A 26,953-nucleotide genomic window follows, 5' to 3' on the forward strand; every position below is an offset into this window, starting at 1 on the left:
GAAATAAAATGCTTCTTTTCTTCAGGACTAAATTGCTCAGCTTGTTTCTGGCTCAGTGGTGGCCATTTTTCTGCATCATGGCTGCAGAGTTTTCCTTGGGTTTGACATTTATGTTGTTAGTGAGGCACTTCTGATTGTTCAGCATGACTGTCACACAAGGAGAACATATATATACACACAAACAAACACACACACACACATATTCACCCACTCTTGGATTGCAAGCAAATCCTGTAGACGTATTTTGGAAAAGTCTTGATATGGAGGAAAAAAAACAAATACAGTGTGTGAACAATCACATTGTCAATTTAAGGGGGACCTTTTGTTTGTGACAAGGCTATTGCTTCCCAGCATTGGATTGGGTTGTCTTATCCAGTTGACTGTTTCACTACAAGTGACAGTTGCTGGAGTTGTTAAGTAAAACTCTAAGGTTTTGTCTCCAGCCTTGCTCCCTCTGTAATTATTCTGTACACACAGTTTGACTTCATGGTTGCTTCCAGCGGTTCAACACTGTGCAGCATCATCTCTGATTGGCTGGGCTGTCACTTTAGGACTTAGTGGGCTCTGAGTGTTCAGCTGTCTAAACCCGGCATATTTCGCTCCTGCCTCATCGGTTTAGCAAAGCGTGGCTGCCTCTCTGTTAAAGGGGCTCACCAGCCTGCACCCGTGGGCCCCTTCCATACCCGGCAGTTACACAACACTGTCAGAAGAGAAGGGTAACTTGAGAGCTCACTGTTCTCTCTAGAATGGTGTAATGGGAAGGATGACGCTGCTTCTGAGATTCTGCATTTACATTTTTACGTTCAGAGCATTTAACTACCACTTTTATCCAAAGAGCCTGAGAATGTGAGGGCAGGTAGGTGGTTCATTATCTTGCTCAAGGACATTTTGACAGAATACAGTGCCGTTGATGGACAGACTGACTCATGCTTCTAAAGCTAAATGTTGCCGCATTGACCTTGTGTGAAGCACACATAAGTCTTAGCATAATTTTTCTGGCCTTATTCCACTTTGTTCCCAGCATGTCTCATGTTAAAAAATGATCTTAGCCTCAGTGCAAGCATAAAAACCTACAAAGTAAATTTATCTGTTCTTGGTGTCAAATGTCTCTTTGATGAGTAACTCAGTGGGTCAGTGGCATCCATAGTCATCCTCTCCCAGAATACGTCCTGTGTTTTGCCAGCAGTTTTGCACAGTGTGTCCCCAAAATCCATCTCAAAAAGCTGAATATTTTGGGGTTTTTTTTCTCATAAATTTCTACATAACAATACGTGAGCACTTATATACTATTCATAACAAGTTTAATGAGGTGCACTTGAAGACTTCCTGGTGAAGACTGCAGTTGTCTGCTCCGTTTTCTCCTTTGTAAGGACACACTGAGTCTTGTCACTGTAGCACATTATAATGTAATAGATCCAGGTGCAGTAGTTGGATACAGTACAGTATTCTTTCAGTGGAAAAACTTGACCTCTCTACTTGATTCTGTGGACACTTGAAGCAGGACACCATGACTAGACTTCATTAGGGCCGCAAGACACAAATATCCGCTAGCTCTAGATGAGTGACCAGTGGCCTGAAGGTCCCCTGGTTTCATCTTTCCTCCTTACAGAGACAAGGGGAAACTAACAGTGTCTCTTATCCAGCAAGACAGACAATAAGTGGACAGGGGACTTAACCTGTCAGCTGCAGTCGAGATCTTGACATGGAAAAACTCTGGTGTCATCTCAGTCATGCCAGCTTCTGAAAGAATTGTTTTTATCATACAATGACTGGTGTTTGCTGGTATTGCCCTTAAGTGTAATATAAATGAAGGCACAGCTCCCATGGCAATGATTAACATTTTAAAAAATCTCACATTTAGCATCTGCCCTTTTACTTCTTTCCTCCCTAGTGCTGAAGAAGCACTTTAGTTTCAGCCAGTGGAGCCTGTTCTTTCTCATGTGTCAAGGCTACAACCAGAAATCTTTATCTTATCACAGATATTTAACTGCTGATATGAGACTTACATCCACACTCAGTTAATTTAAATACATTTAACCTTTTCCCTCTAGTGAAGGTTCTAGAATTATATTTTTATGCAAAAGTGCAACACAAATGAAGGTGAGTATGATTAGAAATGTTCATTATCTAAGGCCAAATCACTCACATAATATTGTAATAACTATAAGGGAATATAATTACATAGTTGCATGACATGATTGTCTGCTGGACAAAGGAAATGGTCACAAGAGGAAAACACTGCAGAATTAAATAAACAATTCAGAACTAGGCATAGATGATACAGTAGTTTAATGTACTCTTCAATATGTTCTACTTCGTTTTATATCCATACATAACTTGCTTTATAAAGCATTTGTAAAGCACATCAGAAAATTAGGTTTATCTATAAATATGGATTGACCACTTGGCCACTGGAGTGTTGCTCCTGCAAGGCAACAGTGTGTCTCTAGATGGGCGTTCTGCAAAGGAAAACCTCTTGATTTTGTGAACCTGTGGCAGCTTCCACCAGTCAAGGCCGCCGTGGTTAATGAAATGTTGTTGAATGTGTAGGTGGAGTGCAGGTTTGGACGCATCAGCAGTTTTTTTTTGTAATTTTTTTTATTTTTAGCCGCGTGTGTTAAATAGGTAACCTGTTGGTGAGGTCTGAGTAATGGACTGTCTGCACAACAAGCCCCTAGGCTGCAATTAGAGGAAGCCTCTTGTTCCCCTCTGTGTACATATCTCACTCCCTTCTCTTTATCTTTCTCTTTTCCGTCTTCTGTCTCAATCTATCTCCCCCTCTGTTTATCTGTCTTGATCTCTCTCCCTCTTTACTCCTTCTTTTTTTGCTTCTTCCACTCATTTTCCTTTCCTTTTTTTCTTGTTGTTTCCACGTTTGGTCTGTCAGTTTAAAAGTCACCCAGGGATAAATCTGACAGCTACACACAGTACTGAAGAACACACACACACACACACACACACACACACACACACACACACACCAACAGACAGATTCAGACTGATGGTGAACAATGCTGATGTAAATCCCCCTGCCTGTGCAAATGCTTTTTTAATCCCTCCATATTTATTATGTCAGAGTTTCTGCGCTGATGTAATGTTCCTACTCATTTGTATGCAGGTGAAAGGTTGAAGAGTGTGTCGGCCAGCATAATGTGTTTCACTTTGTAGTTTCAGCATGGAGCTGATACTCTTTTGTTTTTTGTTTCATGAATTCATTGGTGCATATTTGCGTTCATGTATTGTGGCAATGGTGCATGCCCACATGAATATGTTTGTTTCCATTTTGCATAGGCTTTAGTGCTCAACATTCCAATCCACAAAACCGACCAGTGGATGAGAAAGGGGTCTTTCTAAAAAAAAATAAAGTAAAAAAAAATAAAACACCCCAAATTACAGCATTCATCAGAGACAGAAACTGTTTAAAAATATAAATGAGAGCATCCTCAGATCTTCATTTTACTCAAAAGCTGCCCAAATAAAAAAATGAGTCAAACATATGTAGTAAATGAGCACACAGTTAGTAAAATTGTGAAAGACGGGAGCAAAAAAATGTCCAGAAACTGCTCAGAGTTTAAAGGGTTAACAGGCTCTTTTGACTTGCCTTCTCAATCCTCTGGAGCTTACTGAAATTAGCATATAGTGGTTTTCACCAATCAAGAAGGGTCCAACAATCCTCTGTGTTATCGGATGTGAAAATGTACAGCCCAATTTGCCTTCCACTTTTTGAAGTATTGCAGGATTACCTGTAGTCAAAAATAGCTTCGTCTTTTCTTTCGATGCTGCCTCTCCTACTCTGGTCTTATCGAAACTACAGATCCTCTGTCCCTCTGTTACCCCTGTCTGGAAGCCAGCAAACACCCTTCAGGATCCCCCTGCCTGGTTTTTCTATTGATTCACCTGTGGCAGCCGCAGGAAGATATTCAGGCTGAAGATCCTTTGGATGGTGGTGATAGTGATGATGATGCTGAGCTCACTGCTTCAGTCTCAGTGACAACATTCAGCTCCTTCTAGTTTCAGGAGATGTTGACCTGTAGGTGTCATACTATGTTGGGCTCTATGTATATCAAATACTGTGGGATTTGCCCTATTAAACCTATAAAGCTTGTTAGCAAAATCTACAGCGTAACTTAGTTACAGCAGCAGTATCCTCTGACCTTGTCACCTTGCTGCTCATTAAGTGTTAAAACTGCATAAGTATTGAAGCACATTTATTGTATTGCTCGGGCTTATTCTTACTATAGACTATTATGACAAGATTTTCGGCACCTAACTAGTCCCACAGCTTTGAGAAGACTCATACAAATTACATATCAAAATGTCCGGCTCTATCGGGAATGGTGGGCTCTGTCTTTTGGTAGTGATTCATCATACAGTTCTTAGAAATTTGTACAAAACTGCATTTAAAATCCCCATTGAAATGAATGAGAAGTCAGCAGGACAACTGCCAAAACTCAGCTATCTTTGGAAGCCCGTGGCTCTGGTATATTTTACAGTAGAAACTTCATTCAAAGTTTAGACAAGTCACAAGGCTTTCAAAGTTATTTGTCTCAATCTGTGTTTAGATATTTTTGTTATGTTTTTTACACAGTCACAGTTTATGTTTTAGGGATTTTTGTAATATTCAGATATTTTGTTCAGTTACCAGAAATAAATTGACCAGAAATGTTTTTGAAAAAATTGCAATTAACCTTTTCCCCTACACACAACTTTTACTCTACATGAGCAATTTATACATAACAATGTAAGCATTTTTGTCCTCCCCTGACAACAATGAGTGAGTCTCATTGTTGTCAGACTAATATTTTTTTGATAAAGTACCTCAGAACACAGTGTACTGACCAAACCTCAATTTCACGCCCAATATGTTTGTGCTCTTAAATGTTGGATGAAAACCCGAAATGTTGAGTTTCTATTACCTGCCACCAAATCTGTGCAATGCACTCAGCATGCATGAAGATATATTAGCTTGCTCAAAACAAATTTCTGCTTCACACAGTGAAAGAATTCTTTCAGTACAATTCATACATTTTGGGCTGTGACCATTTGTCCAAGGGTCTAACCATTATTCTTCCTTTCTGCACCTCCTTCTGCTCTTCTCACTGCAAGCAACCAGTGACTCACAGGTGATTGACTGATTAACGCTTTACTACACGCTCAAAGAGGTACTGATCAGGGTTCATAAAGCATGCTGGCTTTTCAAAATAAATTTTACTTACATAAATTGTAACTAATTATAGCAGGATATATTAACCGACAAAAGCTGCATTGGCACAACCAAAATTTCTTCAGAAATTTTCTAGTTAAGTATATAGCTTTAAGATGCAAGATTAGGGTTTGACAGCCAGTGATGCACCTGGTACGGGAAAAATCAGCAGGCCTTCGCCCATTAGCTGAACTAGTACATGCCAGTTTTCACTGCAGAAGCCAAGAGCAAGGCTCTATGTATGCCTGAAGCCCGAAGGTTACAAGATGTAGATGTGGGCTTAATTTTGTTCATTTTGTGTGTCTGCAATGGTGTACAGCAGTGAAGCCGAACTGGGGCACTGTGATGGAGGACTGATGCTGCTGATGATGCTGCAGTTCCTCCTGAACACCTCAGCCTCCCTGTAGAGATCAAAGAGTTGCAAGCTTCAGCATTCGCTTGCACACACATATCTACAGACCATACAAATAAGCTGCATATAACGCTCATTCCAGCACACACTTGGCAAGGAAAGGTAGACACCAATATGCTCAGATCAACAGTAGATTTAAAGAACAGTTCACTTCAAAGCAAAATAAATGTGATAACACAGTAAGACAACAGCAGCAATAGTCTTGTTATTCATTCAACAAGCTTACATTGTAATTTGGAGTTGCATTCTACTGATTATAATACAATCTGGATGTAGTAGTCCTACAACCTTTTCTTTCTGTTGCTCCATTATTGGACTGGGGACTGGAGAGATGATGATAAAAGGATAGCTCCACAATTTTACAGAAACCCAAATATTCCACCAATAATATAACCTTTGTAACTTAATGCAGAATTTAATAGTTGATTTTGAAAAAGTCACTGTAAACACTATTGTCATTGCGTTACAGCTTGTAAACATTGCACACACCTACAGCTGTGTGTACAGTTTCTCTTTCTCCAGCTTAGGAAACGGAAACAAATTTTAGTGTCATGGGTAAAACCTGCATTCTTCTAATTTCATAGCACAAATACATCGATGCACAAAATATGTCAGCCGTCAATGTCAAATAAAAGGCTTGTCTTACAAGCCTTCACACTGACACCAAGGCGTAAATATCTTTGTGTTTGCTTCCTGCTTTGAAAATCAGAGGAGATGAAGCAAATATTTAGAAGGACACATAGAAATAGAAAGAGGAGGAGGAAGGAAATGAAGTAGAAAAGAAAAGATAAAAGAGGAAAAAATAGAGAAAACAGCAGACGAGATGATACAAGAGGAGATGAAGTAGAAAACCGGGGAAAATATGGAAGTAGAGAAGATAAGCAAGAAAAAGTAGCAAAGGAGCTGGGAGTAAAGAATTCAAGGAAAAAAGGAAATGTGCAAGGGGAAATTGAAGAGAAGAGGAAGAAGGGATAAAAAGCAAGAAGGAGAAGGAGATAAGCAGTGTAGAGGACGTCCTCTCTTCCTTTTTTATGGTGTTTTTTGAGTAATGAGGCTGTTAATTAGCAGAGGCATGCATGGTTTATTAAATCAAAGTGTTTACAACTTCCACTGTCAACCAGATTCTTGCTGGTCATCGCTGATGCTGCCATGGTAATTATAGCATTATAAGTGTGTTTGTTAATAATGATGGGAAAACTAATAAAAAGTAATCCATTAATCATTAGTCTATAATTATTTTAAAAGTAATGGAGTTTTTACTCACTGCATAATTCATGAAATCATTCTTCGAGTGGTTGTCCTCAGAGATACTACAGACTGTAAATGTTTAGCACTCATTGCCTTTTTCTCTAAGGACAGGCAAAGTGGTTGGAAAGCATCCACTGATTGCCGAGGACATTTCCACTGTATCTTACACAAACCATCATTGATCTTTCTAAAGATTTTTATATATATATATATATATATATATATATATATATATATATATATATATATATATATATATATATATATATATATATACTTATATATTAGGGCTGGTAAGTAATTTCGATTTATTAATTACAACGAAAATAACCCGTTAAAAATAATACCTCAATTAATTGCACCCTCCTGAGTTCCCTCATTTCTGGCACACTGGTAACACTGATGAACACTCCAGCCCAGTAGGTGGCGGTAATGAACCTAAAGTCTGTTTGTAGCCATGAAGAAGAAGCACAGGAAGCACTGAGTGAAGTCAGGCACTGGTGAACAGTCAAGGAAGATGAGATTGAGCTTGAAACGTTAATTGATTATTAAAGTATTTTGTTTAAAGCTGCAGCTGGAAGGAATCAGGAAAAGAAGAAAAGATAAGCAACCTAAAAGTTAACATTTATGTGGGCTACAACCTCTGTTTATCCCACTGCACCACCGCATGCTACTCTCAGCATGGATGATGATACTGTCTCATTTGCTCCGGGTGAAAAATGTTCTATTATAATGTCTTTTTGTTATTGTTTTTTTAATGTCTATTTGTTATTGCACAACCTTGGGGGACAGTCACTTTGCATTTCACTCCACATACTGTCTGAGCATGTGACAAATAGAAACTCTTGAATCTTGAAAAACCCAGTGATTTGCTAAAATCTCCAGTCACAGACTCGATTTTCTAAATCCTGAAAATGGAGCCAAGATGAGGTGCAGAAGTCTAGTTTCCTCTCAGGCTACTTGAGTTTTATTTTCCTGAAAGGTTAATCTGTAAATGTTGCCCAACTGTTTAATCAGCTAATCATTTTATCCCTCTGTGTGAGCTGAGATTAACTGTTAGTTTGCGCCTACCGTCATAGAAGAATGCCTCTCCAGCCAAGTGGACAAGCTGTCTAGATATATTTCACGTTCCATTTTAGGTTTAAAATGTACGTCATAAATCTTTTCTGTCTCATTTAGAAAATGTTGCTTTCAGGTTAAAACGACTATGAACACGAGGAAGAAAAAATCAATACATTCCTGAAGAGGTGCATCTGTTTTTCTCTTTTTCTTTTCTTTCTTGTTATTGCTACGGTACACGCTCAATATAAAACCGTTAGTTCCATTTCCAACGCATAATACACTCAACGACACACCACCTCCACACTACAAATCTCATTAAAGCATTACACATAGTTGTGCCAGCAGCTTCTGTCAAACCCTCTCCTATGTGTGTGTCTGTGTGCGTGTGCGTAGTGGATATATGTGAAGCACTTAAACCATATGTATGTAACTGTACACACGCAAAATAGAAATATTGTTGAATACTGGCCACACGGTACACAACGAATTCAATTCCTCAAAGATAATATATAATACAGTAATGATACGTCATGCATCCGTAACTGTGTTTTTATTAATTTTATGTACATTTGAAGCATTTAATTTATTGAATGAAAAAACAGGACTTACTGTCAGGAACAGTAAATATTTTGTCATCAGCTTTCGGTTGTGTCTGAGGTTGTTTTGAGTTTTAAAATTTCATTTGTACTTTTTGTTTTTTTAAGATTCTCTGTCTTTCTTAAGTTTTCCAGTTCAAATTACAAATAGAAAGTAAGAAAGTTGATCTGCAAAAAATAATCTACGATAATAAAAGCTATCACACAACAAATACACAGTTGTATGCTAAGGTTTGTATGAAAGTTACGTAGTTTACCTTGTGATAACTAGGCATTAAAAAAATTAGCCTAAACTCATATAATTTCTAAAGCAGTTGTCTGGCAATAAGAAAAGATTTTGTTGGTGCAGATTTCTTGATAGTGGTGGTATATACAGACATGAAACACAGAGAGAGGTGCGGTGTCGTACATAAAAGGACCATAGCTGGAGTTGACTCATGGGGTTTGCAATTACATGGTAATGCTTCTCAAACACTAGACTGCCAGGACACCCTGAAAGGATATCTTTTCTTTTGCTGCCACCTGAGTGCACAAGTTACTTTGTCTGTAGGCACAAAAACATTTGAGTAGTTGTACCGGCATAATGACCGTGGAGATGTATTCTGAGAGCATTGCTGGGCTTTTATGTTGAAGGAAGTGGGGAACCTCCTGACCAGCACCTTTCCACAGCTTGCAGTATTTTCCACAAACATGTAGAAGACTGCCTTTCCGCTAACTTCAATTCCCTCATTCTGTTCTCTCTCTACTGTCGGGAAACTCGAAGAGGAAAGAGAAGAGATTTTTTTCACTCACTTTCTCTCTCGCTCACACACTCTCCCGTTCTGTCTCTGATACACACAAACACACATCAAGGCCAGTCAGGCTCAGGGCTGGTTTATCTGCAGCTTACAGTGATTTGCTGGAGAATGCCGTGTTTCTTGCCCTCCCTCACTAGTGTTTGCACTGTGTGTGACAACATGCATATGACTGACTGACTCTGTGTGTGTGTGTGTGTGTGTGTGTGAAGGAGGGAAAGGGAAGTGACAGGGAAATAACCCAGTGCCTCTATGTGAACGTGTGTTTATGAGTGAGAAGTGCATTGCAAAACAAGGAACCGTGTTTGGTGTGTGGATGTGTGTTTACACTGCAGTGGCTGTGGATTAGACAGTGCAGACTAAGGCCTGGGGAGTGCAGTTGCAGTAGGGAAGGGACAAACACCAAACAAACGCAGTGACACAGCAGTGTATTGCTGGTTTGCATCATAGCTGTGGACTGCTGGCATTTCTAAATGAAGCACAATATATTGTCTTGCTTTTGTACGTTGTGTTAATCAATACAGCAAAGATATATCATCTCATGAACCCATTTATCAAAAGTGCATCAGCCTTATTTTTAACTGCAAATAAGATAGAAAAATTCCACATGCCACATGTGTAAAGCATGTACTCTATGTGTGTTGCAGGACTCGGCTCAGGAAGGTGTCATAACGCGTGACATCCACCGCACTTTTCCCGCACACGACTACTTTAAGGACTCTGATGGAGATGGACAGGATTCTCTGTACAAGATCTGTAAGGTGAGCCCGACATGACATTAAAGTGGACAAATATCTTGGAAAACTAATGCTTAAATTGACTGATAATTGCTTGTCGAGAATTATTCCATAATCTGATTTTGCATTCAGCCAATGAGATTATTAGGTAAGACTACAGTAATAATATTACATAAAAAACTCTTCTCTCCGATTTTAAGGGGGAAATTATTTATGAAAGCTGGTTAGCTGGAATCTATACATTTTAGGGTTCGTGAACTGTAAACACTGAAGCCCTGGTGGTAGCCCAATTTGGAATCTGTGGAAATTAAATTTGCAAATGGAAAGCTTTTGTGAAGTTGTTAGTTAACTGAAAGTTGCATTGGAGTGGGCTGGAACAGCAGTGGACAGAATGGAGCCATTGTTTATACTGCATGTTACCTCACTTTCACGATGGCATCATGGAAAAGAAGGCAAATCTGTGTAAACACTCTTTCCTGTTGTATTTATATGTTTTTGAAAACATTGCTGCTAAGAATCAAGTGCTAAGATGAGAAGCTAGCTCTCAAATCCCCATGAAGCCAGCCATTAGTTTTTTTCCTCTTTGTGGTCTGGCAAGGCTCAGTAGGAATTTGCTTGGCATTTCAAATTGGCTCTCCAATATATGATTGACAGTGCTCGCCTTTACTGAGACATCAACATGAACCCGTCCCACACATGACTTACCGGACATACAAACCACTCTGTGGACAGTCATTGATCCTTCCTTCCAATTTTCTAAGTGCAAAACATGGTGGCTGATGTGTAGGTGGAAGATTTCTTCAAATTGCCTACTGAAAATGGTTTCTGAATTTCCAAATTTGAGGCAAGAAGTACACCATTTAATTACACAATGCTTCATGGATGTATTGTATAGCAATGAGCCAGAATATTGTGACCACAGATGAAGTAAATAATGCTGATTGTCTTGGAACAATTGCACATGTCAACATTTGGGATATATTAGATGGTAAATGAGCCGTGTGTTCTCTCAGTCAACATGTTGCATGTCAGAGAAATGGGCAAATGTAAAGAAGAGAAACTTTGACAAATGCCGAAGGGTGTGACCACATGACTGGTTGGAGTAGCCATGAGATGGCAAAGCTTGTAATGTGCTCCCAGTCAACTGTAGTTAATACCTGCTGCAAGTGGATCATGGAGGGATAAACCATGATCCAGCAGCTGTGAGGTGATGTTCTGCCTGATCAGCACCAGCTCCAAATCATAGTTTATAGAACTTAAAAGCTCCAGTTGCTGCTAAGTTCTTGGTGTCATAATGTTTAATCTATGTGGTTTAAATAAATAAGGATGTTTTAGAGGTAGAAGTCATCATTTTAATGACTCAGATATTCAAAGATTAGTACTACTTAATGCTGTTAAATTAATTCTGAGATTTTGGAGAAATTGAGCTTGTGAGATGTAACCAGAACTGTTAGAGGTCATGAACGACTGCATTAAGGGCAATGTCCAAACTCTGCTTTTCTGTTTAAATGAATTAATACATCAAATGAATCAAGCTATTAATATTTAAGGCTATGAGAAAAGTAGGGTTCCACTAGTTCATTATAAAATAATTTAAAGCAAACACTTTAACTCTAAGGAGTTGTAGTGTTTGCTAAAATTTGAAATACATGTCTAACTGTCCACTGCACTGTCCTAAAGATACTGTAGTATACTTTAAAGCACACTTAATAACATATAACATTGAATACAAGCATGATGTATTAAAATCTTTAAGCCAGCCATACAAACGTAGTCATCAAATGTTGAACAGCACTTCAGCTGACCTTTTGTGGATCAGTCATGATCCTTATGCCATAAAAACAAGCAGCAGTGGCTTTTTTCCATTAAAATGAGTGAGGAAAAGAGGTGCTATAAGTAGAAGGCTCCCAGTGGACTTGCATCCTTAGGTAATTATCTGCGAAGACACACAGTTTATTTTATTCAGACAAAAGCCAAGGTCAGCGCTACTGAAATGTATTAAAGCCACTCTTAATCTCTGCCATTGTCCTCTTCTGAGCCAGACTGTAGCTGCAAACTCAACTAAGACAGTTTTTAAGCACACATGACTTTGCACTGATCTGTCCAATTGGTCTGTGAAGAAAAGACAAACTTAAAATGAAATCAGCATTTTTTTTTAGTAACCAAATAGTCAAAAAGTGATCCTGATATTTACAGTTTACCATACTTGTCAGTGATTGATGCATCATCAGTGCTACAGACCTTCTTTACACTTAAAATTAAGAAACAATTAAAATAGTGCAAAGTAAATATAGTGTACTAAAAAGTAAACACAGATTTTAGATAAAACTTTCTCTATGTTGATATACAGATTATTCGCACCTGCAAAGTAACCTGTGTTGTAATCACTGTGTTAAAAGCAAACATTTTTGATCAATTCTTTTTGATTTTCTTTATTTAAAAGGTATACATTTTTTAAATTTTCAAATTAGTGCATAATTATGGTTTTATGGAATCTTTTTTTCGATTTTAAGTGAATGCTAAAATATTTTATTTGGTAGTTATGTAATGAACTTACGTCACAGACCACATAGTAAAATCATATGAAAGAGGTGTATGAAGGATATAAACCAAGCATAAATAGGAATATTGCGTGAGTATTTTGCCTTTTCATTAAACTCAAAGACAGTTCCAGAAAGATTAAGTAGAACTTGTCCTTTTTGTGTTTTCCTAGAGCTGCAAAAGTAGAGTATGGTTGGTCAGTGCTCTGGGAGAACCTGTCAGAAAGGTTTAGCATCCAGTCTGGACCCAACTAGGTCAGTGGCGAGCCAGCCTTCATTTGTATGCAAATCCATGTAGATTTGCTGCTGATAAGGTTGGCTGGATCTTGAGGCATGAGTGGGTTACAGGCACAGAGGATTTGGGACAAAGTTTATATTCATCTTCATGTTATACCCAGTAATAAGCCGGGAGTCTTTTATTTTCTAACCTTTATTCTCCAGGGAAGGTCACCTCAGCTTTGTGTTCTTTTTCTGTGATAATCTGTTTTGCTCCCATAATGTTCCATTCAGTCACACTTCCAGCTAAGACGTATAACATCAAACATCCACTGTCGGTCAGTCAGAAGGTCCTCTGGAACAGCGGGGCGTTGACTGTCAAGGATAGTCAAGGATGCGCTGACAGCGGGGTGGTTGGAATGGTTGGGTTGGGGTTTTGAAAGCTGTGACTCTTGAATAAATGGATAAAGGGAATATCTTCCAGATTTCCATGGAGACGAGACTCAAACAAAGGGGAAAAAAGCAAACATGATAGCACATCAACATGCCTCATCAACCAGGCTAATGTTGTGTATCCCAGTAATCACTGAGTGTTTGCATGCACACTTTATACAGAGTACCAGTCCACATCCTGGTGACCGTCATCCTGACCAGATTTCTGTATACATGAAAACACAATGTCAGCAGAGTTTGATAGAATAAATAAAAAATCCTGATTCCTTTTCTGAAGCTGCTTGTGTCCTTTGTTAACAAACCCACCCCCCAGACAATATACTATATGTATACTGAACAAGTACTGACCCTGATACTGAAAACAGAACATGGATACAAAGTCTTACCAGTGGAAATGTGGTATTATTGTTATATTTTTACTTGTGCCATAATGCTATTTCGTGTTTGAAAGGAAGAATATGAACTGGATGCCCTGGGCCAGAGGTTAAGTCTTCCACTGTTATCTGCAGCATCCCCAGTTCTTTGTTTCTTTCTTTACCTTAATTTCTGATAATATATCGACCATCTGTCCAATAAAGTCTGACGATGCTTTGACAATGCAGTTAAAAAGAAAGAATATGAGCTTCTACATTTATATATTATAGTGTGTGAACTGAGAATAAATGCTAATATTTTTTAAATAACACTGTGCAACAGTAACCACAGTTTTCTGCGCTACAGTAATTCAACTGAGATCTAAACGTTTTGTTCCATTGTTGTTTCTATGAAATCTGAACTTTAACTTGACAATGCCCACTCTCTCCAGTAATCCTGAAATGATAATGTTGGCTTTTCTTGTACCTCAGGCACCTCAAAGGTTCCCTTTAATAAATTCTCTGAAACACTTCTCCGGACTGAAGTTTTCAGATTTTCATTACTTTGTTCAATACAGAGAGACAGTCCTTACGCCTCTTAAATCAGAAGGTGAAACACTGGTGATTATTTTTTGGAGCCTTTATTTGACAGTAACAGTTCAGAGAGACAAGAAATGTGGGGAAAAGGGAGTAAAGGAATGAAATGTAGCCCATAGTCAGGGCATCTAGGAATCAAACCAGAGACTCACTACTTTTTGTGCTTTGCACTATAACCACTCATGTATGAGGTCACCAGCATTAATGTTTTCATACAAGTTAAGCAATGATTGCATTTTTAGGATTTAGGATAGTTAACCAGCACTGCAGTGTGGTTACTTTGTGTGGATTATTGTGAGTTGTTCTAGTTACACATTGGCTCTTTGTAGTCGGATCAACCTACGATATCCAGATTTTCACCAATAAAGATCTCGTAATACTATCGCTCCTGTAGTAAAAATGCTGCCAGTGTTTTAGGATTATAGGTGCAATTGTGTACATGCTGTTTATATTATGTCAAAATTATTAATAACACATTTTTTTTCCAAGTTACAAAACGGTAGATACAAGAATATAAAAATTTATCTGCTTGTTGGTTATGAGAAATCAGGCATACTGTATAGATTGCAGTAACCCACCCCTCTGAGCCTATTATCTGCTCAGGCTAACAAATTTAGATTTCACCCACCAGGACCTCCCCCATCCATCTGTCAGCATGCACTTCTCCCAGCCGAGTTGGGGACGTATGAATGCCACACTCCATCAAGCATGTCAGCTTGTAGATTAGAGTCCAGACAGCTCCACAAGACTTCTCCATTACCTCCACATCAAAGCCCAAATTAGCTGAACAGATCAGAAGTGGAGCTCTGGACGTCCACACTCATTTTTCAGACATGGAAAAAACGGGAGACAATCTTTTAACCCAATGTACGGGGGTTTGACTGCTATTACAGTCGATGTGTCCATCAGTGAGTGAGCCTCCTGCCAAAATCTCTGAGGAAGATATTGAACCATTACCAGCTTAGTCATTTTAAGTAGTTCTGCATAACAACTAAAGAAAACACATATTTAAAGGTGTAAAAGTGAAATTTTTCATGTCATTAAGTTCCACACTCTCTCACACTCCCCCAGAAGTGCATCTGCCTAGTAAAGGAGTCCTTATTCAGCTCTGGTGCTGCTCCCCTATTAAGAATGTTGAGCTGCCAGCCTGATGGTTTTGCACATCAGCTCATAAGCAGAGATCAGTAGAGGTGTTTTATCTTAGTGGGAATGTGGTGCTGCTCCATCTGGTACCTCACCTACCTCCGATTCCTTCCATTTGAGCAGCATTGGAATTACGCTGTTTTGCCGTTCGGCGTTAGTGCATTTCTTCCAGCCTGTATGCCTTGCAAGGATGAAGGCAGATGAAAGAGTGGAAGCTGTGTGATGTAACCCCTGTATCCTTGTTTACGCTGTGAAAAAAGCCTGTCTGTTTGCTCATTAGCATGATTGGTGGGGTATGTCAACCACCGTCCATTTTGAGACGGCACCTCTCTGAATGGTCATCTGGAGGTTATTCTCCTAGATCAGTCTTCCATATTTTATTGGCAGAATGAAGCCAGGTTTCTCATGCTGGATGGGCTGCTGCTTCTCTGACTACTGCAGTAGAGAGAAGTTTTTTGTTGTGGAATGCTGTTCAAATTAATCAGGTTTTAACACGAAGAGTGGATCTGGCTGTCTATTTCCACATCAAGGCACATATTTATGTTGTATTAATTGATGCCATGGTAGTGAGTACAGACTTGTCAGTCGGTTGAATAGCTTCAGAAACACTTCACCACTCACCCTATCGACAGCACATTAGGGGTTTCACATCCACGTTGTAACAGAAATGACAAGCTGTGCGGAGGTGAGAAACGAGCTAGAGGTTTAACTTCCCCTTATTAGCTCTCTGCTTTTCATTCCTAACACAAGTATATGTCACTATCTATGTAAACAAGTGTTATCCTGTTAGATCCATGTTTAGACTATATCGTGTCTTCTTCTCTCTGGCAGAACTGGCTTTTCATTTAGTTAGTTGAAAATGATAGGCAACGTAAAATTCAAAACTATCACTCTGCAACCCCAGATCTCTGAACACAGGCAGTACTTGGTGAATATAAAGACTAGTCCTAATGTGCTTTAACCACAGCATTGTAAGCAAATATCAAGCACAGTTTTCTAGGTTTTAATAATATGCTCTTCACTCTACGCTACACTTGTCCTTAGAAAGTCAATTTCTTAAAATGACTGTGGAATTTTGGTGCTGTGTTATTCGATTCAGAGGCTTAGCCCAGCATTTAGAGAACAGAAGCCTCATAGAGAGTCATAGTGAGAGAGAAACTAACACTGATGAAGAGAAAACCAAAGACAGAGAGACAGTCTTCAGACAAATTCCTCAGGGGAAAAAAGGGAAAATCCGAGTGCAGGAGAGAAACTTGTCTCACAGGAGACGTCTGCTGTATATGCTGATGTTCTGACAACATTTGCATTACAGTGATGGGACTAACTGGAGGATCAATAAGGTGCCAAGCTTTTAGAATTAAATGGTGAATAGATGACTTGTTGCTAATTGTAAAGTGTTGGCTAAAAAAAGAAGATGCAGATCCAAGGCATATTTACATGTTACCAAACCATGTGGTCTAAAGAAACATGCTTTTTTACCAACTCAACCATCATTACATACTGTCATATATCCTTCCTTGTATTATCACAATCAATATCAGACCAAATGTAGCCACAGCTACACTGATGATGTTTTATGTAGCAGTTAAATTGACTGACTGCTAAAGCAGCAGTTGACACTGAACCCTCCCTCAGTGCTGAAGTGGAAGGTGCTAAATCCTCTTGCTGCTCCAATGGAGTTGTTCATTAACTGGTGAGCTGCATTATGCCATGGCTGAACTGTGCAGCTCCAAAGTGTAAATGTGTGGAACCACGTGAGACAAGCTGCCGTGTTAATTTATGTTTTGAAAAAAAGGGCACAAGACAATCGGTTTATTAGGTTGGTAGTGTTATTGTGGGTAGTCTTTGCTGAGAGTTTAACATTGCATATTTACACACCAGTTAAAACGTGCAGGTTTTCAGGTGGACTGAAGCATTTGTAACAAAAGTTGCAGCTTCTGAGAAAGCTGTACAAAATCTGATAAATTCACTCACGCAACATCATGGCCTCTTATTTTGTTATAGTTTTGGGGTACGCAGATTTCTGCAGCCCATTCCCTCTTAGGGCTAGCGGCTCAAGGCTACATTAGTTTCGACTAGCATAGCACACCAGAAGCTCCAACTGAACTGTTGGTGGTCAGGTTGCACTATGGGTATTGCAGGTACCAGGCTTTGAAAAGCAAAGTGGCAATATGGAGAAGATTTGAGATTTTTAACAATATATTCCCTATCAGTTTATGTATTGTAAACAAGCTGACAAAGTGATAATCAAACTGAAAGTTTTCTGTATCTCTTTTTCTTTCTCTCTTGCAGGCCTACTCTGTCTATGATGAGGAAATTGGTTATTGTCAGGGGCAGTCATTCCTTGCTGCTGTTCTCCTGCTGCATGTGAGTAAACTAATCATCTGTCCATCCATTAACCAAGCATACATTTTCATGGTTTAGACAATGCAAGAACAAGATCACACTTAACACAAACTCTGGCCTATGTATTATTTGGTGTTGATCATCCTTGACGCAGTTTTTCTGCTGTTTTGGCAATTTTCTATGCATGTATTTATACACCGTTCAGCCACAACATTAAAACATGAAAATATGATGTTCTCTGCAATGTTCTGCTGGGACACCTTGGGTTCTGACACTCTTGTGGATTTTGCTTTGACAAGTACAACCCACCTAAGCATTGTTTCAGACCACATGCACACCTTTGTAGCAACAGTATTCCCTGATGACAGCGACCTCTATCAGCAGGATAATGATCCCTGCCGCACTGTAAACATTGTTCAGGAATGATATGACAAAGAGAGAAGTGTTGACTCCGAATTCCCCAGATCTCAATCTGATATATATATATATATATATATATATATATATATATATATATATATATATATATATAAATAAAACTGTTAGATTTATCTCCTGCGTATTTACAGAAATATGTGCCTCTAATGCTTTTCCCTTGCTTTCAAAAGAGCTCTTTGTAGCTGCTAGAATGTTACCTTGATGCTTCTACAGATGGTTTCAAAACAACATTGAAGCATGTTATCAAGGTTAACAATTTAACAAAGAAAAAAATGTCAGCATTATGCTTCTGCACCTAGACTTCACTGCATCTACAAAACACATGTTTGTTAGCTTCTAGGTATAACAAAGGGAAACCAAGGCAATATTACAGACTGAACGGAGCTTTAGAAAAATAGGCAAATAGAAAGAATGTGTGTGGTTATAAAGAAAGTTGCTGACTGCTTGAATAAAAAGTAGTTTATCGCAAACCTGTGTGGAGGAATAGATGGAGTCTGTCAGTGTCGCACACATTTCAAGGTCACTGGCAGACACTGCTTTTTGTTCGCCTTTCACATCTATTTCCTTTCTAGTCTTTGTTTTGTGTTTCTGTGTGTGTTGCAACTTGTCTGCATAAAATACACCTCAAATTTTATTTAAGGTAGTTATTAAAAGACAGATGGAGGAGAGACAGAGGAGTGGACATGTGGCGGCAGGAGTCCCAAGTGGAGGAGAGGGAGCAGTGAAAGTTTGGTTGAAGTCCAAATAACAAGGACAGCAGAGGTTAAAGACGAGTGAGACGGTGGAAAGGAGGAGAGCTGGAGAGAGGTCAGGAGGAGGTGGAGTGAGGTAGGAGAGTCATGAAGAAGAGCTATGAGTTTACTGGACGGACCTGAAGAAGTGGAGAGGAGAGGGGAAGTAATGAAGGAGGAGGCTGTAGAGTGGAAGAGGAGGAGAGATAATGGGGACAGCAGCAGTAAAAGAAAGAGAGGTTATACTGGAGGAGGAGGCAGACGGGGTATAGAGGAGGAAGAGGAAGGAGGGAGAGGTTATAGAGGAGATGTCAGGAATATTAGTAGGGGTTCAGGTTTACCTGCAGGAGCCCATTCAGCCCCAAACACATACTGTCACTCTGATTAAATATCACCTCACCGTCCGCGTGTGTGTGTGTGTGTGTGTGTGTGCGTGCGTGCGTGCGTGCGTGCGTGCGTGCGTGCGTGCGTGCGTGCGTGCGTGCGTGCGTGCGTGCGTGCGTGCGTGCGTGCGTGCGTGCGTGCGTGCGTGCGTGTGTGTGTTAGAGGAGAAATAAACCCATATACCCACACCAACACAGTATTAAGCTTCCTCTCATAACTCTCATCATCATCCATCCAAACAGCACACAGACCGAAACACACTGAGACAGTAAAATACTCGCACATAAAAGCATAAACATTTCTTGCAAATACCTTAAAATTTGTCACTTTACTTCCATCACAGCTTTTTCTTCTATCCTTAAGGGTTTATTTAGAGTCAGCCAGTCAAGTTAAAAACATATTAGTGGGGTTTACCAAAACTTTTGAAAATTAGGCTTGACCTTGGTCTGGTGGCACCACAGTAACTTACTGTAGTTAAAATAGGGCTGAAAATGGATCCATTTCAGGTTTGTAAAGACTGCATCACCACCTAATGTCATGTGGAGATCTTAAAAAAGCGTCCTGGTTTCTCTTTAGGCAGAAGAAGCACATTTTTGCTTTTTAGTGGCTGAACGTTTTGGTACATGTGACTGTTTAAAGTTATCCATGTGATTTCAGATGCCTGAGGAGCAGGCCTTCTGTGTGTTGGTGAAAATCATGTATGAATACGGGCTCAGAGCTCTCTACAAGAACAACTTTGAAGATCTTCACTGCAAATTCTACCAGCTGGAGAGACTGATGCAGGTTAGTGTTGCTGAGTTGTATATTTGTAATAAATTAGAATGTATTACAAAATAATGGAAAGTAACAATGCTACGAACACAACCCTGATGAGGAGGATGGATTGGATCAGACATACTTATATTATAGACACCATTTGCAGGGATTTGTGGTTTCTTTCATTTTGGCCTGGTGGACGGTTCAAAATACTACTGTACCCATGAGCATCAGGCACATTAGCCGTGGAGAAAAATAGTCAGAACTTCAAACACAGTCCAAAAATTAGAAATGTTATCCAGTTGTTTTGTCTGCCTCATACGTTTAAATACCATGAAATTTACTCCACATATTCCGCTATTCTTGTTGCACAGACAATTCCCAAAGGCCATTAATTTACACAAGATTTGGTTTTCCAACATTTTTACTTTCCTGAAAATAGACATCCTTTGAGCTGCTTCATGTATTTAATAATTGAATGCAGGACTTGTAAAATGAACTGATACACTAAAAAGAAAAGACTAGCAGAGAATGCACAAGGCCTTACAAAATGTATTTGCTTTTTCTATGAAGGCAAAGGCAATTTGATCATATTCATATTCCAGTATGTTACCAGTGATTGCATCAGCTGTGGGTTTTGACATGTTTGCTGTTGTCGCCTTGTTGATTCCTTGTTTCTGGTCACAAAATGAGACTGAATATAACAAGAATAAATTCTAAATCTGTCTGGGTGGAACTTAAAGTCTCTGTAGGCTTTCTGTATTTTGAGTCTCACTGTTACTGGTGTAAAGTCTCATCCACTCAGGCATTAGAGCCTAAATCTACACACTGAAATCCGTCCTGGCCCTACTGGAAGTCATTTTACAGCACGAGGATCAACTTGGCTAGCCTTGATCAAATGTGCTCAATGTAAGGACATTAGCATTGACTGCTAATTATTAGCAAACAGGTGGAAGCTCACTATCTGATCCAGTCAGGTGTCACGTGACACGGTAAATGTTGGCTGCCAAAACTGTCTGCTATGTGGCTAATTGAATCTTTAATTCACTGATCACTAAGACACATTCACTTTTTGATGCCTGAAAGCTACAACAATCTTTTCCTCCTCATGTATCAAAACAGATGGACTAGAACAAAAGATGGAAAGAAGAGAGAACAATGAGTAAAAAAAGATTTAGGAACATCAATACCAGAATTTTCTTTTTCTCTCCTTAGATTTTAGAATCATATAATATAACTTTCGCTATGGCTGAATTGTGGTGCCTGTACACCTGGTGCATTACATGAAAGAGACTGCAAGGCTTTACAAAGTTAAAATGACACCTTGTTACAGATTTGTACGTGTCAAATTTTGTAAATTTAGGTGCTTTGTATAATTTTCATATTTATGCATTCACTGGAGGTTTAAACTTGATGTGTGTAATGTAAAAATAATGTCTCTGACTGTTTGGCAGCTGGATGTGGTATTGACTCCTTTTTTAAAATGTATACTTTTTTTGATTTAGAGTTCTCTCCTGAAAGGTTTTATCATCTCAATGAGACAGCAAGATTTATTATATTATATATATGTACGTGTAAATAGAAAACAAGTGTTGACAAGCAATGACAAGCAAAGCTACATGTTTATATTCTTGTATTTGTTGTTTAATCTCACACGTTTCTCCTGCTTCTGTTTCTATTCTTCTGTCTACTCCTGCAGGAACAGCTTCCAGACCTATGGTCCCACTTCCAGGAGCTGAACTTGGAAGCCCACATGTATGCCTCCCAGTGGTTCCTCACCCTCTTCACTGCCAAGTTCCCTCTCTGCATGGTTTTCCACATCACCGACCTGCTGCTCTGTGAGGTACGCTGTATTATAGTGATTGTATTGGGAGAGGGATTTAGTCCACACTGTACAGAGTCCGGTAAAAGGAGGGTCAACCATCTGGAAACATGAAATTAGTGGAGACGAGATAGAGAAGAAGGTTATAAGGTATGAAGAAAAGGAGTGACAGACAGAAGGGAGGATGGCAACCATTTTGAAATTACAAAGCACACACAAAAGAGTAAAGAGAAAGATTTGAAGGGAGAAGAGTTGGTTGAACTGAAACACTACTGACTAGCTATCATTATTACCATCATCATGTGCCGTCTTTGTTCCGAAGGTTGGTGATCTATGGTGTGTTCTAAGAGGCTCTTAGCTGTAGCAGGCTCCCAGAACTACTACAACCTGCAATATTCAGCTAACTTAAACGATGTGTACCGACCGCTGTACCTTATGGAATCATCTGCCTGCCATCCTTTCTCAATCCGCCGGTGGCCCTCTGGAGAGCACCTACGCTGGGTGAGATACACCTGTGTTCCAGTCCCACAGGTGTTTATTTGTCCATACCTGGAGTCCCTAACCCCAGATCTCCGGGGAAGCTCGGTTTTATGGTGCCGACACGACCCGCCAGTCATAGAGTGAATAATTGCAGTCACCTGTGCGCATTTTGTAAACGTTAACATGGGACTTACTAACCCCACACACAACCTATTCATTCTATCTGGTTGCAGTTTAACGTCTTACCCAGGACAGACTATGTATCAGTGACCACAAGTACAGCGCACTGAAGAAAAGCTATACCACCAACACTGATGCATCTCCATTCTGCTCAGGCCTTTTAGGGTTGATACTATCAAAGGTTTAATGTGGTTAAAACCACTGGATCCAATACAAATCACTGATCATTCGTTTTTATCTTCTAGCAAGATTTATCCCAGGTTTCTTTACCTTAAAAACCAGAGATGGCAGATGACCATATATGATTCAGTTCTGCTTTATTAATCTAGCAAATCACAACATATATCATTTCAGAGCACTTTAAGGTCAAGATTTTATATTGGAGAGAGAGAGAAGAATTGGAATGATGACATGTTTACAGTGAGGAAGAAGAAATCCTTGTAACAGGAGGAAGCCTCTGAGAGAAGCAGACTCTAGGTGGGTGGCCGACTGCTTTGACCAGTTAGGTTGAGAGGAAAGAAACATCAAACTATTAACAGTGGACAGCTTGGTGAGGCCTGTAACCACAGATCAGAACCATGTAGCTGCTAAACCAGAGATACCTGCAGAAAGGTACAGAGAGAGAGAGAGATCAGAAAGGAAAAAGACAAAGGGAGACAGAAGACACAAAGTTAATGATATGCAACAGAGGGAAATGGAGTAGGTGCAGTGAGGGAGTATAAAGAGAGAGACAATCAAGTGATGAAATTATAGAAAATCTCTGATACATCTGTTTTAAGAACCAGTATGTAGGATTGAGGAGAATTTATCATTAGTAATGAAAAATGGCATTCATAATGTTTTCATTAGTGTATGACCACCTGTATATGTAAACAGTTTTAGAAGAGCTCTGTATATCTACATAGGGAGTGGCTTCTCTTCCACAGAGCCTGCCATGTTGTGCCTCCATGTTTCTGTATTTACACAGAACAGGCTAATAATTTTGTGTTTTTTAAAATTGTTTTACCACCACTGTAGGCCCTTTCACCGCACTCACAAAGAAAGAGAGTAAACCAAGAAGCACTAGAATAATAAAACAAAAAAGGTGAAAAGAGTTTTTGTAGAACATTCTTCATCATCAATCTCTTGTGGTGAGTTCCTCGTAGCTGCAAACGCCTATACTTTATCCTGAATTTGACCCTTTTGAATAACAACTATGATGTCACTAATTGCATATTGTAGGTCTGAGCTTTTTTGTTTGATTGTTGGTTTGTTTTTGATTAGGGCACATAGGAGTGTCTATGGTCCATTTGGTCAGGCACCAAGAAACTTAACACCTCGTTTTAGCTCGAGTATAACCTCTTAACTAATTAAAAATGCATTCTGAACCCTGGCACACTCCACTGGCACACCCCCTCCAGCGCCTGGTGAATGTAGGGAGGGTGTAAATTTCCTGCCGACATTAACATTGATCAACCCAGTAAATTAGTCACTGCAAGTTGCATGGAACTTGTGGTAGAAGTAATATTCCGCTACTGTATTCGTACCACTCCTAGTCTCAGTTACATGATAGAACTCTTTTTTACTGCACACTGTCCACTTTGCAGAGGACACAGAGTGTACAGAATTACAGCTTTTCTCTAGAAAATGGTGATCACTGTACAGTGATACGAGTTTAGTAGATTGGAAAGTGATTGAACTTGTGATTTATGAACTCAAAAAAGCAGGTTCACTGTTAAGTTCCTCTTAAAGGCAGGAGCTTGTTTAACCTCATGATTGTAATTAAACTGTCTTTAGTTGCAGTAACTTGTAATGTTATAGTTCAACAGAGTTTTCAATACTTTTATTACTTTGGCTTTCTTTTCTTCATTGGCACTAACAACACTCTTGTTTGTGCCTGCAATCAGAGCTGTCTGATTTATTTGCTCCTGCTGAAATTTGAATCCATCAACCTGCATGGGACTTTCAACTCTTTCATATCTAAGACTGGAAGAACCTGGAGGGGCTTCTTTTGATCTAAACCCCCAAAGTGTAGGACCATGGTGCATTCACCGACTGTCCATTGTAAACGTCCATTACGCAGTTGCTCAGTGTTATTGCTACCAGGTTGTAGTGCAAGTTTAAGTTTTGTTTCTGTGATAGTATCACCTGATCTGTGGCTGTATGATTTGGGGGCTCAGGTGAAGAGAGGAGCAGAGCTTTCAGCTGACTACCACCTGTCGGAGAGGCAGATCAGGTGACAGATTTAGCTGCCAGACAGACCTGGTGTAATGAGGGAGAACGTCTGACTGAGGCACCAATCTGGAGGTGAAACATGCAGATGTGTCATCACCGAAAAATAATATTGTATTTGGAGCATAGAGTTAAAGTCTAAAGGGACCAGGAACAGAGCCTTGAGGAACATAATCCAACATGAGCAGGAAAAACATACCTAGAACCACAGCTTGTGTTCTGTCGGGAGGATCAAGAGCAGCAACACTGAGACCAATTTCTCAAGTAACTCAGCAAAATAGTGTGATTCACTCTGTCAGATCCTGACCTTAAAGTTAAAGCACAAGCACTTATTATCTGCTTTGTCCTTAGTCTCAGTTTGACTGATTACTGTCTATATTTTTGATTATTGTAACGTTAATGTTTGTGAGAGAGAAAGGCGATGGACTGTTAGTGTTCTATTTAAAAATCCTAAACTTTCGTCTTGCTCCGACAAGTTTCATTGCAGAAAAATGCCAAAGTCAAATGCCAATGTCTTTCCTCTCCCCTCCATCCTCCACTCTCTCTCACACTTTTCTCCCTCCATCACCCCCTCTCTACCCTCCCATTGGCCCCAGGCAGAACAATTAAAAGTTTCCCAGGTCTTTCTCACCCAATGAGCCGCATGATGAGAATCTGCCTGTTAAACCAGAGTTTTCATATCCTGCATCACCCTCAGTTTGCCCTCCTCTTCTTGACTCTCTCTATCATCTTTTCATGTTTCTCATTTATTAACTCTTTGCCATTTTGTTTGTTTTCTTGCTCTTCACTTGCCATTGACATGACAATTTATTTGCTGTTTTTTCATTATATCCATTTATCCTTCATCTCCTCCATCTGATATCTGTTAACCCATTAATTTCTCCATCACTGTCTATATATTCTAAATTCGTTTTTCTTTTTCCTTCCTCTTTATATGCCTATGTGTCATTTCTCTCTCTTGAGAAGCTTAACTTGTTTGCTGTTGTAATGTTTCACCCTAACTATCCTTTTTTATTTCCTGTTCTGTCCCTTATCTTTTTTGTCATTGTTCCATTTCAGCTCTCTCATGCCTTTTATTAATCGCTCTTCAAGCTCAACTGCTGTCATTCCTTGATAAAGTCTTTTCTTAAAAGTTGGCTTTGATTATTGTTTCACTCTTTCACGGTTTTGCTTTTGGCTTTTAAGAAGAACAATTTCTTCTGATTGGGTGTGGAGGTCACAAGCGCCTTTTCTTTCAGTTACATGACAGTTTCTCAGATCATATGTGAGTTGTGGGTCAGATGACGTCCATTTCAGAGAGATTACTATAGTTACATTAATCAATCAAGCAACCACAAGTTTTTTGGGGGGGGACAAACAGTACCACATTTGTAAGGAATCCAGCAAAGAAGCTCTTTACCACCACAATTCACCTAACATCGCTTATTTTCTTGACACTATCATTTCTCCTGTAGCTTCTTGCCTCATCACCTTCATAGTTTATGTCCTCATACTGTATCTCCCCCCTCTGTGTGCTCTTCTCTCATCTCCCCATGAATCTGTCTCGCTACAAAGCACACACTTTGAGATTATCTTTCGTTCTCTTGCACACACCTTTGATCTTGCCTCAGCACTGTAGCACCATCTTGAGGCCTACAAAGATAGGTGTGTGAAGGCAGAGCTCCCCCTCTTTTCTCTTTCTCCTGTTATTTTTAGAGCTGTCTAGATATTTTTAGCTCTGTGTTGCCATGTGAACGGGTTGTCACGGAGACCAGGGAGACGGGTGTTCCCATGCAGAACTGGCATCAGCGTTACATTTCCTTTCTTCCTGTGTCAAAATTACAAGCATGGTATCGATGAAGGAGGGAGGAAAATCACATCGTCATTGTTCATGCACATATGCATCAGAGGATAAAAACAAAGCAGCTCAACACAGTGATTTAGTCCACACAATGAAGTAGACAATAGACTGTGTTTAATATAAGAGCATGATACATAAACTAACTAAAACAGGAGGAGGTTTCAACTTTACTTATGATTTTGCAGAACCTCTATATTTCTTCGTGCTACAAGCCCTTTTCATTTGTTCATATTAGTGGTAAACTTAATCTGTGCAGCAGTTTTCAGAAATGATTGACATTAATGGCTTAAAAAATAAAGCAAGAAACTGTCTTAGCCAGTACAATGTACTGTACAGTAACTGAACTTTAAGATGTTGCGTGAGCATTTTGACATCAATATATTAATATTTGCGAGACAAGATATTGTTATG

At 39.4% G+C, this 26,953-nt stretch overlaps 1 protein-coding gene across 6 annotated transcripts in view; it reads left to right on the forward strand.

The window, feature by feature from the left end:
• Window positions 1–26,953, forward strand: part of rabgap1l (RAB GTPase activating protein 1-like) — a 120,672-nt gene that overhangs the window by 63,255 nt on the left and 30,464 nt on the right. For 5 of the 6 annotated variants that reach the window (XM_055005237.1, XM_055005223.1, XM_055005224.1 and 2 more), the window contains 4 exons: window positions 9,963–10,076; window positions 17,647–17,721; window positions 19,911–20,036; window positions 21,709–21,852. In XM_055005237.1, coding sequence (XP_054861212.1) covers window positions 9,963–10,076; window positions 17,647–17,721; window positions 19,911–20,036; window positions 21,709–21,852 — 459 coding nt within the window. Of the gene's footprint in view, window positions 1–7,372; window positions 7,576–9,962; window positions 10,077–17,646; window positions 17,722–19,910; window positions 20,037–21,708; window positions 21,853–26,953 lie in introns of those variants that run through there. The other variant, XM_055005243.1, reaches the window with a different exon arrangement.

This window comes from Amphiprion ocellaris, chromosome 2 (genome assembly GCF_022539595.1).
Source record: "Amphiprion ocellaris isolate individual 3 ecotype Okinawa chromosome 2, ASM2253959v1, whole genome shotgun sequence".
Lineage (NCBI taxonomy): Eukaryota > Metazoa > Chordata > Actinopteri > Pomacentridae > Amphiprion > Amphiprion ocellaris.